We start from the raw sequence: 16,121 nt of genomic DNA, 5'->3' as shown, positions 1-16,121 counted from the left end.
AGGAAAGACACAAAGCTACACAGAGAAACCCTGTCTCAAAAAAAAAAATTAACTGGGTTGGGAAATTAGCTCAGTGGTAGAGCACTTGCCTAGCAAGCAGAAGGCTCTGGTTTCAGTCCTCAGCTCCAGAAAAAAAAAAAAAAAAAATATATATATATATATATATACATATATAAATATATATGTATATATATTATTTTTATGTGTGTGTGCTTACATGAGTTTAAATGTATCACATGTGTGCAGGAGGGCACAGGGGCCAAAAGCGTGTGTGTGATCCCCTGTAACAAGTTACAGTCAGTTGTGAGCTGCCATTTGGTGGCTGGAACTGAACTCTGTCCTCTACAAGAACCAGTTTCAAGGGACTGACTCATCTTCTGACTTCGACAGCACCAGGCATGCAGTAACACACAGACACACATGCAAAACAAACACTCATGAATGTAAGATTAAAAAAAATATTTTCAGAAAATGATTAATACATCTACTTCCATACTCCACTCGAGTCTCAGAGCAAAAATTCTCTACACACTTGACCTCCCAGTTCAGCTCCATCCTCTCCACAACACCCAGAACAGGCTTCCGGATTCCAAGCCAGATCCAAAGTTACATCGGGCAGGTTCCATTGGCAGCTCTCTAGAGCATCCACTATTTTTCTGAGAATTTGTTTTGAGAAATATAAGGTTACTAAATCAATCATTAGGAGATCAGACTACCAAGTCTGAGAAGGGCAGGAGCAATCCATGGACTCACATCAGTAATTGAAAACACTCTGCAGAGGCTGAGGGAAGGTGGAGAAGATCCAAAAAAAGAAACAAAAACAGAAATCCACTGAACTCAGAAAGTATATAATGCGTTGGGGAGCAGAGGGCAGTCCCACCGGGAAAGACTCAGTCCTGACGAAGAGACCATTCTGTTCCCTACCGAAATGAAGCTGCTGTTGATGCTGCTGCTGCTGGCTTTTGTGTTGACTCTAGTCTGTGTCCACGCAGAAGGAGAAACTAGTGCCATGGGAAAGAACTTTAATCCAAAAAAGGTAGACTCATGGGGAACAGTAACTTCTGACTCCGGGGGTGCTTCGGGGAACTCTGAAGTCAAGTGGGTCCTTGGAGGGGAGGGGTGCAGTTCCTCAATCTATTAGACAAATGACTGGCTTCAGACCCTGAAGTGAGACCACTTGTATGCTATCCATATCTAACAATGCCTGGGGTCCTTCACGCCCACAGAGAGACAGAGACAGAGACAGGAGGTTAAGTATTATGCCCACTGATGTGAGATCTAATCCTGTGGCTGCTCATGCCCTGGCCCATAGGCCACGGTTAGAGTAGAAACATGTCCATGTGCTGTCCCTGCCCTTCCTGCCTTAACGACCTGCTTATCTATTACAGATTGAGGGGAAATGGTATTCCGTTGGCCTGGCCTCTGACAAGAGAGAAATGATAGAAGAAGATGGCAGCATGAGAGTTTTTGTGGAGGACATCCATGTCTTCGAGAACTCTTCCATAGGTTTTAAACTCTATACTAAGTAAGTGTGGTGTTCTTAGCTGAGAAAGGGGAAATGGACGCCTGGATGGTCTTAGGCCTCTACACACACACACACATACATACACACACACATACATACACACACACACACACAGAAAAAGGTATATATACACAAAGAAGCATATCCCTTCACAGCATGTACATGTATACACACACATTTGTTTGTATATACATATATATATACATATATATGAATAGTTCTCACAGCATGTACATACATTGTGTGTACACACACAAATATATACACAGAGAAACATACACCCCTCACAGCATGTATATGTACATGTACGCACACACATACATGTATATGGAAACATATGCCCCTCATAGCATGTACATGTACACACACACACACACACACACACACACACACACTGAGCCTGTATCCAAAACTAGAGTTCGCCCATCTGACACTAAACCAAAATTTCATAACCAGGGCATTTTTCAAAAGTCAGAGACAAAAGTTGGTGACAGCAATAAATTCCCTGGGAGTGGGATAAGTAAAGGTCAGAGACATTTCTGAAACCATAATTAATGAGACAGTATAGCACAGCTTAAGAATATATGATCATGAATTAAATTTTTCTTACTAGTTGTTAGCCAAAAATATCCACCCCTTCAACTCACATTTTCCTGCAGTAAAGGTGGGTAATAATAATTCTCCTCCATGGATTTGGGGGGCGCATCGGGAAACATTTGCAAAGCACTAATTTGATGCTTGATGGACATCTGGCTGATAATCTGCACAAGTGGCAGTGACGCTGGGAAGAAGTCACATTGTCACAGTGACGCGAAGTGATTGTCGTTCTTTCTTTAAATGATGGGTCAGTGTGATTGCTGAAGTATCAGATATAAGTAAAACAATGCACATAAACGTCTTTTGTTAATTTTACAAAAATATTCGGAAGTTAAATGGAATCAGAACTGGAGATAAGGGTGGATCAGAGGCTGAGAAAGCCAGCCTATCAATGTCCTTCAGCGCCAGTTCACCTTGTTTTACAGAATAAATGGAGTGTGCACCGGGCTGTATTTAGTTTGTGATGAAACAGAAAAGGATGGTGAATATTTTGTTGAATGTAAGTACAGAAAGAGTCTATACATCTATCCATAAGGAATTTAGTAAACCCTAATATCTTCGTGTGTGTGTGTGTGTGTGTGTGTGTGTGTGTGTGTGTGTGTGTGTTCTCAAGTGCTCACACATTGTACATACTCAGGCCTTGTACATACTAGTCAGCTTCTCTACTGCTGAACCACACCCAAACCCTCCTCAGAATCTCAGCTGCTTCCTGATCGTTGTTTACTTAGCTAACACAACTGGGGCATCTAATAGCTAGCATCCTGCAACAGGCAGGTGGAACCAGATGGCTTCTCATCCCCTGCCATCTGTCTGATTCTGCCCCAGTGACCGCCACCCGTGCACATTGCATAGGACACAGCAGCAGGTATTTGACACAGCGAGCTTATGAAAGACAGAGGCATGTCACTGGAAGCTGCTGAGGGAGGTAGGTAGGCCGCAGAGGGGATAGCAGAGGGTGAACTGCTGCTGTGGCTAACTGTTCACTAGAGGTTGATCTATCAGTGTCCTTCTCCTAGAAGTTACTTCATGAAGTCCAAAGAGTGACAGATGGAAAGCATCAGACTTTTTCACCTATCAACATGCATTTTAATTTTTTAGATATGGGGGAGAAGAGGTAAAAGGATCCCATTGTTTCCTGAGGACCAAAGATTTTCTGAGCTGTGTTTCATTTCTTCCACAGATGATGGATACAATACATTTAATATGCTTGATACAGACTATGATGAATATATTATATTTCATCTCAGAAATGTCAACAATGGGGAGACATTCCAGCTGATGGAGCTCTATGGTAGAGTATTTTCACACAGACACTGATCTTGGGCTGGGAAAAGGAAAAGAAAGAAACCATAGCTCTGACATGGTCTTTCCAGCCGGGCCCTGAACTGCCTCTTTCTTACCTCCTCGAGATAGACGCTCACCTCTGGCATCCCTCAGGCTCAGTGGTGGAGGACTCTGAAGTCTCTCAGTGCTCCAGGAAAGATATTCTATGAATGCCAAATTCAGGACAGGTCATATCTATGCCTGTCAATCACGTTGTCAATCATTTCCTCATCCTTCTGGAGGAGCCCGGTCCCATCATTCAGCTCAGCGAATGTGGTCAATACACAAGATGCAGTCATTACTGTCACTATTATTTTCCACAGCCCGGAAACAAGACTTGAGTTCCAAAATCAAGGAAAAGTTTGCGGAGCTATGTAAGAAGCATGGCATTGTTGAGGAAAACATATTGGACCTAACTGAGGCTGGTAAGTCAGAACTCATCTATTTTTCTCCTCCTGACTGTTATATCCTTGAAGGGCAAAACCCAAGGGATCGGCAACCAGACATGTGTTACAGTTGGAGGAACATCTGGTTTCTCTTGGGGAAATAAAGTGGAACTGGTACCTGAACGTGTTCTTGTTCCCACCCTGCAGATCGCTGTCTCCAGGCCCGAGATGGAGGAAAGGCCTGAGCTTCTGGTAGGTAATCTCCAGTGAGAGCGAAGAGGGGATGGGCATGGACAAGACCCTTGCAAAAGCATTAGCATTGTGCCTCAAAATTACAATAAAAATAATTTGATAAGGAACCTTTGAGGAGAGCTTGAAATTTAGCTTCGAATTATCTGGGTTTGTGATTTAGTCCTACCATGAGCTTCTAAGTAAGTGACCCAAGCAACTAAGCAAGAAAACAAGGACATGTGCTTTACGTAGTTGCCGTCCGGTGGTGGAAAAGGGCTCAGCAATGCATTCAGTGTCATTAAGAATGTGAACATAGATGCTCGTCAGTGTCTGTGGTCTGCCTCCCTCCCATTCCTGCGAGAACGTCTTCCTTTGAATCTGTACGGCCTTGGCTTCCTACCTGGGAATGGAACTGCCTGGTCTGTACTTCTCCAGTCTGGAGAGCTCACTGGGTCCCTCACCTGTCCTCTTTCCCACTCATTCCAAGACTTCTCTCCAATAACGTGTGAAAGTCCTTAAATGTAGCCAAGACTTTTATCATTATTCCTCAATTTACTGAAAGTTCTTCAGAGGTTTGTAGCAAATATTTCTCTTTTCTACAAGCCAGCTCCCAAATAATGTCATTGAGACTTATTATTAATTATGAAATCTTGGCCTATAGCTTAGGCTTGTTCCTAACTAGCTCTTATAACTTAATTTAACTCATTTATATTAAATCTACATCCACATAGCATTACCTCTTCTCCATCTTGCACCTCCTGTTTCCTCTCCATGTCCTCTGGCTGGAGACTCTGCCCCTTCTTCTTCCCAGGATTCTCTCTCTCTCTGCCTGGTAGTCTCAGCTGAATCTCCTGCCTTGTTACTGACCATTCATCTCTTTATTAAACCAATCACAGTGACATATCTTCACACAGTGTACAAATATCCCACAACAGAACTTCTTATGCAAAAGACAGTGGGAACAACCCTCAGATCTTCCATTACTTCCTTTTATTTTTTATATGTTGTCAATGAGGAAAAAGTCATTTATTCTATGCCTTTCATTCCTGTATTCTGGTAAGTACCATCAGTTAGAAGACATGGGAAGTCTGTTTCTTCACCCTTTGCTCTATATGATAGAATAGCTCTGTGTTCTGAAGTCAACCCAAGTGCTTAATGAGTTTCTGTGTTCTTTCTTCTTGGCTTACTCAGTGTCGAGTGGGGCCCCCTCACCTGGACCTCAGCATCATCCCTCCCTGTCCACACACCGTCCTGTGACAAGTTCTGTGATCTGATTCCCATCGCTGACACCCAGGAAAGCTTACTCCCTGCATCCCCAGAATCTTCCCTGATTACCTGGGAGGACTCATGGAGAATCAAAGGCTTTCTTTTAAATTTCTCTTTGCCACGCCCACAACTCTCCATGAATGTCCTCCTCTCCCTGTTCAATAAAAGATTACCCTTGCAATTACATATATGTCTCTGTGTCCAAGAAAATGTATGACTGACAGTGAATGAATGAGGGACCTCCTGGATCCTGTACCCAAGGTCTTTCCTCATGTTGCAGAATCTACCCTGACTTTCAGGATTTTACCTCCTCTGCAATAATCTTAAGCCCAGTGAGTGCCGCCTGCTCTTCGGGTCTCCTGTTTCAGTGGCCTCATAAGGACCATAGGAACACAGACATCTGCACACTTCCTCCATCCACAGAGTCTCATAAATTCCATAGGAACACAGTCTTGCTGCACACTTCCTCTATCCATAGTATAGGGAAAGTGGCTGGCTAAAAAAACCCACCATGACCCTGGAGCCTAGAACCAGGGAAAGAAACACAGCCTGGGTTTGGGACCCGAGCCAGAGAAGTGAACACTTTATCCCCAAACCCAGTACCAAGCAAAGATGCCCTGACTCTGAAACTCATACCAAAGTAACACTCTTGGTGCCTAGAATCAGTCAATGAAAGAAATGTGCCCTGGCCTTTGAGGCAGTGTCAAAAAGCCAAAAAAAAAAAAAAAAAAAAAAAAAGGCTAGGGAAAGAAACAAAGTTTGGTTCTGAAATCAGGGCCATCTCTGCCCTAGCCCACAAAACTTACCAATCCCTGGGAAGAAAAAAAAAAAAAACTAACCAATCATTGGTTGACTCGAACCTCAATACATCCTATATAAACCACCCACCCTGCCTGGTCAGTTAGAAAAAGGCTGTTCTCTCCACCCTGGTAGAGGCAGCTACTCTCCTTGACTCCTCCTTCCCAAATAAATCTCTTTCTCGAAAGAGTTTTTGGTGTGAAGATCTTCGTTTACGGGCGTAGAGAAGAACCTTTCTGAGGCATCCCATAGCGGATAGTGTGGTGGTATTGTGTTCCCCAAAATATTGTGCACCCTATCTGGGGTCAGAGAACAGAACAGCCACTAGATACAGAGGCTAGAAAATGGTGGCACTCACACCTTTAATCCTAGCATTCCAGAGGCAGAAATCTGTCTGGATCTCTGTGAGTTCAAGGCCACATTGGAAACAGCCAGGCATGGTGACTCATGCCTTTAATACCAGAAAGTGAACCTTTAATCCCAGGGAGTGAGGGCAGAAAGCAGAAAGGTATATAAGGTGTGAAAACCAGGAACTAGGCTGGTTAAGCATTCAGGCTTTCGAGAAGCAGTTCAGCTGAGATTCATTTGGATAAGAACTCAGAACAGAGGCTTCCAGTCTGAGGAAACTGGATCAGCTGAGGAACTGGCAGGATGAGGTAGCTGTGGCTTGTTCTGCTTCTCTGATCTTCCAGCATTCACTCCAATACCTGGCTTGGGTTTGTTTTTATTAATAAGACCTTCTAAGATCGTGCTACAGGACAGAGCAAGGAGGAACTGAGCAGAAAGCATTGTTGAGACAGTGAACAGAGCAAGGGAGAGCTGAAAAAGTAACACTTTGATCCACCACCCTGTGAGAGATCAAAGCAGCCATTGACATCTTGGGGCTGGCCTGGCTCTTAGATTTCAACAAGCTGGCCCGATGCTCATGGCTGGCCCGCAAGGTCTTATGGGACATAAATAACCTCATAAAACAGCAACATTAGGCAAGACCATCCTGAGATGGCAAAAGCAAGATCATTTGCCATCTATAAACATGTCTGTTCTCTGGCTAAAATGAATGACAGCTCTTCTCTACCAATTACAGAATTAGCTTGATGTTTTTCTCCTTTTGCTATAAATGGGGTTCATTGGGCTCTCTAAAACAAAGAGGATTTTTTTTTTGTTTGCCTCTCAACCTCTCCATGTTTAGATACCCTATCTAGACAGAGATTTAAGACTGGAACTTTGGAATTTTCTAGATTGGCTTCTAGGACCTGCCCACCACCTTCCTGTCCCTTAATGTGGTGGTGGTCATTTGGAAGTCATCTAAAACAACAGACCTGAGTGGAATGATCCTTTACCTCCTCCCTGCAGTCCTCCAAGCTCTCAGCAGCTGTCTTACCTGCCACTGAGACTAGACTCTCACTTCACAGACATCGTCTACACTGCTTCCATTCAGGATGCAGGAGCATGGAGCCGTCAAGGGAGGCCTGACTTAGTGACGGGCACTTCCTGTGAGCTGAAGCAGGAAAAGAAGCTGTACTGTGCTGACATTCTGTGAGGCTGATTAACTGATTAAGACTGCAACCGCTCTTCTCTCTTCTCTCCTCTTCTCCACGCACGTGTCTCTCTCACAGGCCTGCACTCTCTGTCCCTTTAACTCTAATAAACTCTTATAAGCGGATTCTGTCGTGTTTCGTGACACTTCCTTGCAGGGTAAGAACACAACGCAGCTAAATAACTAACATTTTGGTGCCGAAACCCGGGAATCTGCTCCATACGCGACAGACCGCTCTCCATTCGCCTGAATCGCATCCAAATTGCATCCAACACCGCTTTCTTCGATTGGTGAGTCCCCCCATTTTTCGGCCAGCGTAAACGGTTTCCTGAATCTGTGAGAATGACCGTTGATTGTCCGGCGCCTCACACGTGTTCTTGAGACCGGGGGAACCCCCGACCACGGTCTTCATTGGCTACGGTCGGCCCCTATCGCAGGCCTAACTTTTCTAGCCGTCTCCCACGTCTGCAGCCTGAGATATTTCTCGAGTTAGGGCCACCACCGTTGGTGCGTTCTGGGAGCCACGTGAGGCCGGCACGTCCATCTCCTTGCCGAAGGGGTAAACGCTGTCTGGATTCCCGGGGAATCCTTTCCTCACCGTGGAGGGGGCCCCTGCTTCTGTGGCTGATGAGTCAAAGAGCAGCCCGCGCCTGGTATCCGCCCTTGGCCTTGGGGACGCCTGGGGCCTTGGCTCCGGATCACATTTATTATTGTTAGGGCCACCACCGTTGGTGCGTTCTGGGAGCCACGTGAGGCCGGCACGTCCATCTCCTTGACGAAGGGGTAAACGCTGTCTGGATTCCCGGGGAATCCTTTCCTCACCGTGGAGGGGGCCCCTGCTTCTGTGGCTGACGAGTCAAGGAGCAGCCTGCGCCCGGTATCCGCCCTTGGCCTGGGGACACCTGGGGCCTTGGCTCCGGATCACGTTTATTTTTTATTTTTCTGCCTCCGCTGCAGACATGGGAAACAAGGCTTCCAACCCTGTTAGTCCTTCCTCTCCGTTAGGCTGTCTTGTTGAAGCTTTAAAACCTCTCAGTTTAATGCCTTACATAAAGATTTCTAAGCTAACTTGTTTATGTTCAAAAAAGTGGCCAAAGTATGCTTTAAAAAAATAACAAAGAGCCGCCGAGCGGCTCCTTAGATCCTGATATTTCACGGGAGCAATCCAATCACTGTCGGCGTTCAGGCAAATGGAAAGAGTTGCTTTCTTCTTTCTCAATGCTAAACTGTCTCTTCTCGTTTCCTTCTCTCCTGCTCATATGATGTTAGCTATGCCTGAACTGGAGGATTCTCTGACTCCGAACTCTAACTTTAGACCCTGCTAATGAACCTCTACCTATCCGACCTCCGGCTCCAACTCCTAGAACAACCGTTCCTTCCACTCCATTCTCTCTAGCAGAACTCTCTCAAATAGAAAATAAGCTGGGTTCTTATACGTCTAATTCTGCTTCCTTTATTAAACAATTTCAATATATAACTCAATTTTATAGTCTCACCTTTCATGATATATATATATATATATATATATATATATATATATATATATATATATATATGATACTTTCTAATAATTTACTCCCGGAGGAGCGCAGGCAGGTATGGGAAGCAGGCTAGGATTCACGCAGACGAAATTCATCAAACTAACCTTTCACACCCCCCAGGAGCCGAAGCGGTTCCTGACCGGGAGCCACACTGGGACTACAACACCCAGAGTGGCTGTCTAGCCAGAGATAGGTTTATTACCTGTCTCCTGACAGGCCTCCGTAAGGCTGCCCTAAAACCAGTAAATAATTCAGGATAAGGACGAATCTGTCTCTTGTTCCCCAGACCTACCTGACTAAAACTTAAGCATCTAGAGAGCAAGGCTCCTGACCCCACAGGCAAAAGAGTCACCTGTGGCATTTAAGGTGTGCCAGGGAAGAGATAAAAGCCCGAAAACAAAATTGCCAAGTGCTGTCACTCGCTGACTTCCAAAAGCTGTTGGGTCCCTGCTTTAAATGAGGAAAAGGCCACGGGCTACCGAATGCCCTGCCAGGCCATCAACAGCCTTGTTAAAAGTGCCGCCTAGAAAGACAGAGTCAGCTGACTGCCCCCAGGCACCAAGATGCATGGGTACATCAAGCTAAGACCTCCAACAGACCTAGGCTTGGCTACAGACATGACAGGGAACCCAGAACGCAGCAGGGAAGCGATCCGTTTCTTTCCTTCTGGACACCAGAGCCATTGACTCAGTCCTGGGAGTTTTGGGATGCCACCTCTCCTTTATTGTCGGGTACAGGGGACAGCCTTATCTACCTCAGCAGACACCGCCATTTAATTGTATTTTCAGAGGCATCCCTCTCACACACACATTCTTAGTGGTGCTAAGTTGCCCTGTACCTTTAGTGGGGAGGGATCTCCTAGCTAAGGTAGGAGCGTCTATTTCTTTTCGCTCCACACATTCGCCTCATCCCAGACATGCCAGCAGCTCTCCTACTTCTCCTAGCCACTAACTCGACAGACTCCAAATATGCTTTTCATATCCTCCTGTCCCACGCTGCTATTTGGAGGGAGCGTGGACTTCTCACATCAAAAGGGGGATCCGTATCTAACTCAGGCCATATAATGGCCATGCTGGAGGCTTCCCACCTCCCCAGGGCTACAGCTCGATTTTACCCATATGCCCACCATCAGGAAAAGTTAAATATCTCCTCAGACCAGTTCTAACACCAGGTCTTTTTTCCAAGCCTCCAACTGTTCCAGATAGCCTGTTAACTCCTCTTTTATGTCACCTAAGGTCTATTCTATGGAGCTATGCGGACTGTTCACTGCCTCAGCCGTGTGACAATCCTTGCCCATCTCCAATACACACTGGAGATCAGGTTCTTCTCTCTCCTCCAGGTCATTTCCCTAAGTGGCAGGGACCCTTCAAAGTAATTCTTGTAACCCCTACAGCTGCTAAACTCCGAGGGCTTTCCTCACTGGGTCCATCTGTCTCACCTAAAACCTTTTATTTCACCTCCATCCCAGAAAAATCTCTCTTCATATACAGTGAAACAAACAGGACCTCTCACTCTCAAGCTCCAGAGGACATCAGGATCCACTGCTTTGTCACCAATTCCAGAGGAATAAGGTACCACCCCTTCCTTTTCCAACCAGGGCCACACAGGGCCAGAGGCAAAAGGACCATCAAAAATATCCAGGTGGTAAGGAATAATGTAATACAACAATTTATCATTGTTCAATACTCAGCAACTGATCACCTGTGTTTCCCAAGTGTTAACCTAATAAGGGAAATAGGTACCTTAAATGAACTACCTCCAGCAAGGCTTGCCTAAGGAAAACAGGTGCCTTAAATGAACTACCTCTAATGAGGCTTGTCTCAGATAGAAATTAAGCAGAGTACTAAGACCAGATCTACCTCAGGTAAATGTCACATGCCTCTATCTGGACAGGCCAAATCTACCTCAGACAAATGCCAACTCCAAAATGAAATAATAATGATTCTTTCTCTCTAAGCTCTCTCTATGTCAACAGTATCTTGTTAAATGGGAGGTCCCCAGCAGCAGCACGGATGGACAGCCGCAGAACCAGGAGACGGCAGAACGTCATTCCAGGACCTCCACCATCATTCCCGGACTTCACAAGATACCCCTCACCCCCCCACAAGAGCCAACCAATGCCCACTATTCAGCTGGAAGCAGTCTTTGAGAGAAACGTCGCCCCCGTACCCAGTCAACCACAATTTTTTCTTTTTTTAAAAAAATAAGAGTCGGGAATGAAGGGTTTACAACATGCCCCCCACGGTCCCATTTACCAGATGGACACTTCCGCCTAGCCATTTCCGGGTCAAAGCGTCTCTTGTAGCCAGGATACCCGGCGGACCCGGACATCTCCGCCTAGCAAGTTCCGGCCAAGGCATCTCGCGTGACCAGAATCTGTGACGTTACATGGCTACGTAAGCGCGCTACGTGACCATGTGATCTACGCACATGCGTGGAGTAGTGACATGACCTGGCCACGCCCCCAGCCGGTTTTTAAAGCTGAGCGCCATATTCCCAGTTCTCTCTTCTCTCTTCTCTCCTCTTCTCCACGCACGTGTCTCTCCCACAGGCCTGCACTCTCTGTCCCTTTAACTCTAATAAACTCTTATAAGCGGAAAAAAAAAAAAAAAGACTGCAACCATTGTCGAGAGTTGGAATGTTGTAGGTTCAGAGCTAAATTGTCTTGGCTATCATCAGTCCCCTAAATCCTTCATTTTCTGCCTCTATGTGTGACCCTAATATCCTTGTGACCTTTAGGTAAATTGGGCTAATAATATTTTCAGCATCTGAGGCCCATAACAGAGATTCCCCCAATCTGATGTGACCCCACCTACCTGATGTTCCCACCAATGCATTTTTCAAGTATCTTGCTTTATGCTTTTCTTTGCTATGTTACTATGAAGACACATAAAACTGTTGCCACATTGGAATATGTTATTTGGTGTAGCCTAAATCCTGGGCCATGGTCACTCATATTTCTCTCTCTCTCTCTCTCTCTCTCTCTCTCTCTCTCTCTCTCTCTCTCTCTCTCTCATATACACACACACAGATTTATTGTTGGGGGAGGGGTGATCCCATGGGGGGTGTAAAGGCCAGAGGACACCTTTTGGGAGTTCATCCTCTCCTTCCACTGTGTGTGTGCCAGGGATTGGATTCAGGTTATCAGTTCTTGTGAGATAATCTTTTTGTACACTGTGAAGATGTGTTTTTACCTAAGGCACCTTCTGATTGGTTTAATAAAGAGCTGAATGGCCAATAGCGAGGCAGGAGAGAATAAGTGGGACTTCTGGGGAGAGAGAGGAACTTGGGAAAAATCTGAGGCATGTAGGATTAAGCCAGGGAGACATGGAGGGAGTTGGATGTACAGTATGCAGGAGAGGTAACAAGTCACATGGCAGAATGTAAATTAATATAAATGGGTTAATTAAAGTAATAACAGCCAGTTGGGACCAAGCCTAAGCTAAGGCCAAGCTTTCATAATTAATAAGTTTCCATGTTGCTATTTGGGAACTGGCAGTACAAAAGAAGTCTGACTACAATCAGTCTTGGCAGTCAGCTCCTTTGCCTGCTGGGATATTTGGCCAGCTTCAGAATAACGTTGTGGAATATTACTTTAGCTAGGCAAAGATGTGTTTCATTTGTTTGCGTTGTGGAATATTGCTTTAACTATGTAAAGATGTGTTGCATTTGTTTGTGTTGCATTTGTTTAATTATGTAAAGATGTGTTGCATTTGTTTATGTTGCATTTGTTTAATTATGTAAAGATGTGGTGCATTTCTTTTACCTTGGCTGCATAAGGCACCTGATTGGTCTACTAAAAATCTGAACGACCAATAGCTAGTGGAGGGAAAGGCAGAGCTAGGGGCAGAGAGGATAAGTAAGAGGAGAGAAGGAGAAGAAAATGAGGGAGAAGGAGAGGGAGGAGCCTGGGGCCAGGCAGACATGGAGTAGGACACACAGAAGGAAAGAAAGGTAAAAAGCCCTGAGGCAAAACATAGATGAAGAGAACCAGGTTAAATTAAGTTCTAAGAGCCAGTGGGACAGGCACAAGCCAAGGCCGAGCATTCATAGCTACTATTAAGTCTCTGTCATGATTTGAGAGCTAGCTGGTGGCCCAAAGAAAGCCTGCTGCAGAAGAAACTCTCTCTTATTCTGTTGGAGGGAAGAGCTGTGTTTTTACACCCGCACTCACTTCCCACGTGGCCGGCTGCAGCCCATATGCCGGCTTTGGTAGGTTTTGCTGAAAACAGCAATCACTCGAATGGTTTTTATCTGTGCTTCTCCAGCTCCAGTCTTTATCGGGGCACAGTTTGTCTTCTAAGACACAATCAACAACCATTCGACCAAAGGTTTGCCACCTTGTAATTAAAGGCGCCAGCTTTCCAGGCTGTGGCGTCTGAATTCTTGATCCCGATACTGACCTTCTGGCCAGCTTAAGTTCTAGGAGTTGTTTTAGCTGGTGCATCTCCACCACATCACACATCCTCTAATCTTTGGCCAACAGAACTCACAACAAACTAGATGCTACATTCACAAAGAAAGCTCTAGGTCAGCAGACGGCCTCTGAAACATGCCACATGCCGCTGGGCAGTGGTGGCACACGCCTTTAATCCCAGCACTCAGGAGGCAGAGGCAGGCAGATGTCTGTGAGTTCAAGGCCAACCTGGTCTACAGAGTGAGTTCCAGGACAGGCTCCAAAGCTACACAGAGAAACTCTGTCTTGGAAAAAAAAAAAAAAAAAAAGAAAAGAAAAAAGAACACAAAAGCCTGGAGATGTTTCTTAGCTGATTTAAGATAGCAAGAACACAACTCTCAACCTAAGTTGGGGTAAACTCCCTTCATATTCCCCCAGCCTTTCCTGATAATGTAAAGTATACTTGCTCCTTGGGTTTGCCTTGAACAGTCCTATGACTCTGAGACATCAGGACTTTGTAAACTCATTACTTTTTCATCAGCACATAATAATTCCCCTCGTGGCTTGAAATAGTAATTTTTTTCTTTGGGAACTACACTCTTCTGTGACCATGATGCTTCAAGGAAGCAGATGATTGCATCTTACTTTAGTTAAAGAAGACAGGATTCGAATCTGACTGCAACATCAATGCCACCAACATATCGATTCAATGACAGATTTCACCATTAGTCAGAAAAATGTGTATCTTCTTTAACGAATTGAAAGAGAATATTCTGGATCTTTGTTACCTCATCTCTCTAAGAAAACAACTCATTGAGTGGTCTGTGTAGAACGATCGCACCTGTAATATTTGCATACCATGGAGGGGATGCAGAACATTGTTTATGAATACTGTGTGTATAACACAATGTGATGCAGGCTGCCTGGGGAACTTGTTAGACTGGAACTCTGATTCAGGGGTCGAGGGTAGGATATGAAGTTCTGCTTTCTGAACAAATGATTGGGCAATTCAATGATTAAAATGATTGGACAGACACCTACTAGCTCTCCACAGAATTAACTCTTTGGAAGCAAATGAAGGAAATAAGTGAGGCCAGGGAGGCAATGCATACCAGGTATTTTTCTACTGGTGATTTTTAGGAGGAGATAATGGAGAAGAGGACTAGGAAGACAGGACAAAGTGTCAAGAGATATTGCTTGTGGATGTCCAGAGATACTGCTTGTTAGATGTGTGGATGACTAACTAAGTCCAGTATTATATAACCAAATATTATAGTGTTAGTATCTGTTAGAAATCGATTATAAAAGGGTGTGCTGGGGGAGTGGGCTGAGGAATTGACTCACTCAGTAAAGTGTTTGCTGCACAGGGATCCCCAGGACCCAGAGGAAGCCAGCCAGGCCTCTAGTACCAGCCCTGGGGAGGGAGATAAAGGAGGATCACTAGTGCTTAGTAAATCAAGAGTCAACCAGCAAACTCCAGGTTGAGAGAGAAACCTTACCTACCTACACTGGCAAAAGCAAACAAAAGACCTAATCCCGTGGGTTCTCAGAAAGTCCTTGCCTCCATAATAGAGAAATGTTAATCTTACATTCAATGATTTTCTTATCCCAGCTAGTAAATTTTAAAATCAAGATACAATAAAATAAAATCATTTGTAAGTAATGAAATTCTCAGAGCAAGGTTCAAGAACACTGCTAGACATATAAATGAGACAACCACCGGTTTTGACATGTAATTAAAAAATATTAACCTGCCCACAGAGAGAGAGGAAAATGTAGTCTCCAAGGAGAGAACAATGCAGTGGAAACTGATGTTTTGTTAACATTGAGACATTAAATTACCGACCAACTGCTCTATGGAAACTACCATGTGCCAGCTGATGATTCTGGAGTCCACCAGGCAGAAAGGAAACAATGCCAAATGAAACAGGAGTCTGTACAAAGCCAGGGAACGTGCCAACCACAGGTGAGTGTCTTACTTTTACCTACGATCTTAAAAGACATCGACCGTTTGAACAACACGATAATGACATATTGTGCTGTTCTAGTATGTAGAGGGAAAACGTGTGATAAAAAGAGAATGAAGGACGAGAGTGAAGACTAGAACCATACTGTTTAAAGCTCTTATTCTAAGGATGGTTGCTATAACAGCCTTAAAAATTGGCTGCAAGAAGTTATGAATGTACTCCAACCCTGAGTAACCATTCAGATGACAAAATAAAGACGTCTACAAATAAGTCAACAAGGAAGATGACTTCATAAATTAAAGTAAAATTTTCATCTAGGGTGGTGCATGCCTGTAGCTACAGAACATGGGAAACTGAGGCAGAAGGATCAAAAATTTGAGGCCAGGCTGGACTACATCATGAGTTTAAGACAAGCTTGAACTGTGCAGTGAGTTCTAGGCAAACTGAGGCCGTCTAGTGAGACCTCCCCTTCTCTAAAAAATAAGAGAGTGGGAGGAGGGAGAAAGGGAGTAGAAAGGGAAAGAAAAGGGAGACAGATTGAAAACAAGCGAGAT

At 44.7% G+C, this 16,121-nt stretch overlaps 1 protein-coding gene across 1 annotated transcript; it reads left to right on the top strand.

Annotated features, from left to right (window-relative positions):
- Positions 1-799: 799 nt before the first annotated feature.
- LOC114688740 (major urinary protein 20-like) lies at positions 800-4,111 on the top strand. The gene is made up of 7 exons (XM_037202614.1): positions 800-1,036; positions 1,389-1,525; positions 2,548-2,621; positions 3,303-3,418; positions 3,688-3,694; positions 3,781-3,870; positions 4,039-4,111. The coding sequence occupies exons 1-7, from the start codon at positions 929-931 to the stop codon at positions 4,074-4,076; spliced, it is 570 nt and encodes a 189-aa protein (XP_037058509.1). The 5' UTR covers positions 800-928; the 3' UTR covers positions 4,077-4,111.
- Positions 4,112-16,121: the final 12,010 nt, after the last annotated feature.

The sequence above is a fragment of the Peromyscus leucopus genome, chromosome 2 (assembly GCF_004664715.2).
Source record: "Peromyscus leucopus breed LL Stock chromosome 2, UCI_PerLeu_2.1, whole genome shotgun sequence".
Lineage (NCBI taxonomy): Eukaryota > Metazoa > Chordata > Mammalia > Rodentia > Cricetidae > Peromyscus > Peromyscus leucopus.
This window is presented reverse-complemented; position numbering and strand designations above follow the sequence as displayed.

What these genes read in the sequence shown, in the direction of transcription:
- LOC114688740 (XM_037202614.1), top strand. Translation starts at nt 929, where the DNA reads ATGAAGCTGCTGTTGATGCTGCTGCTGCTGGCTTTTGTGTTGACTCTA. An exon ending in AGAACTTTAATCCAAAAAAG is followed by an intron (nt 1,037 to 1,388) that starts GTAGACTCATGG and finishes TATCTATTACAG; the next exon opens with ATTGAGGGGAAATGGTATTC. An exon ending in ATTGGACCTAACTGAGGCTG is followed by an intron (nt 3,871 to 4,038) that starts GTAAGTCAGAAC and finishes CCCACCCTGCAG; the next exon opens with ATCGCTGTCTCCAGGCCCGA.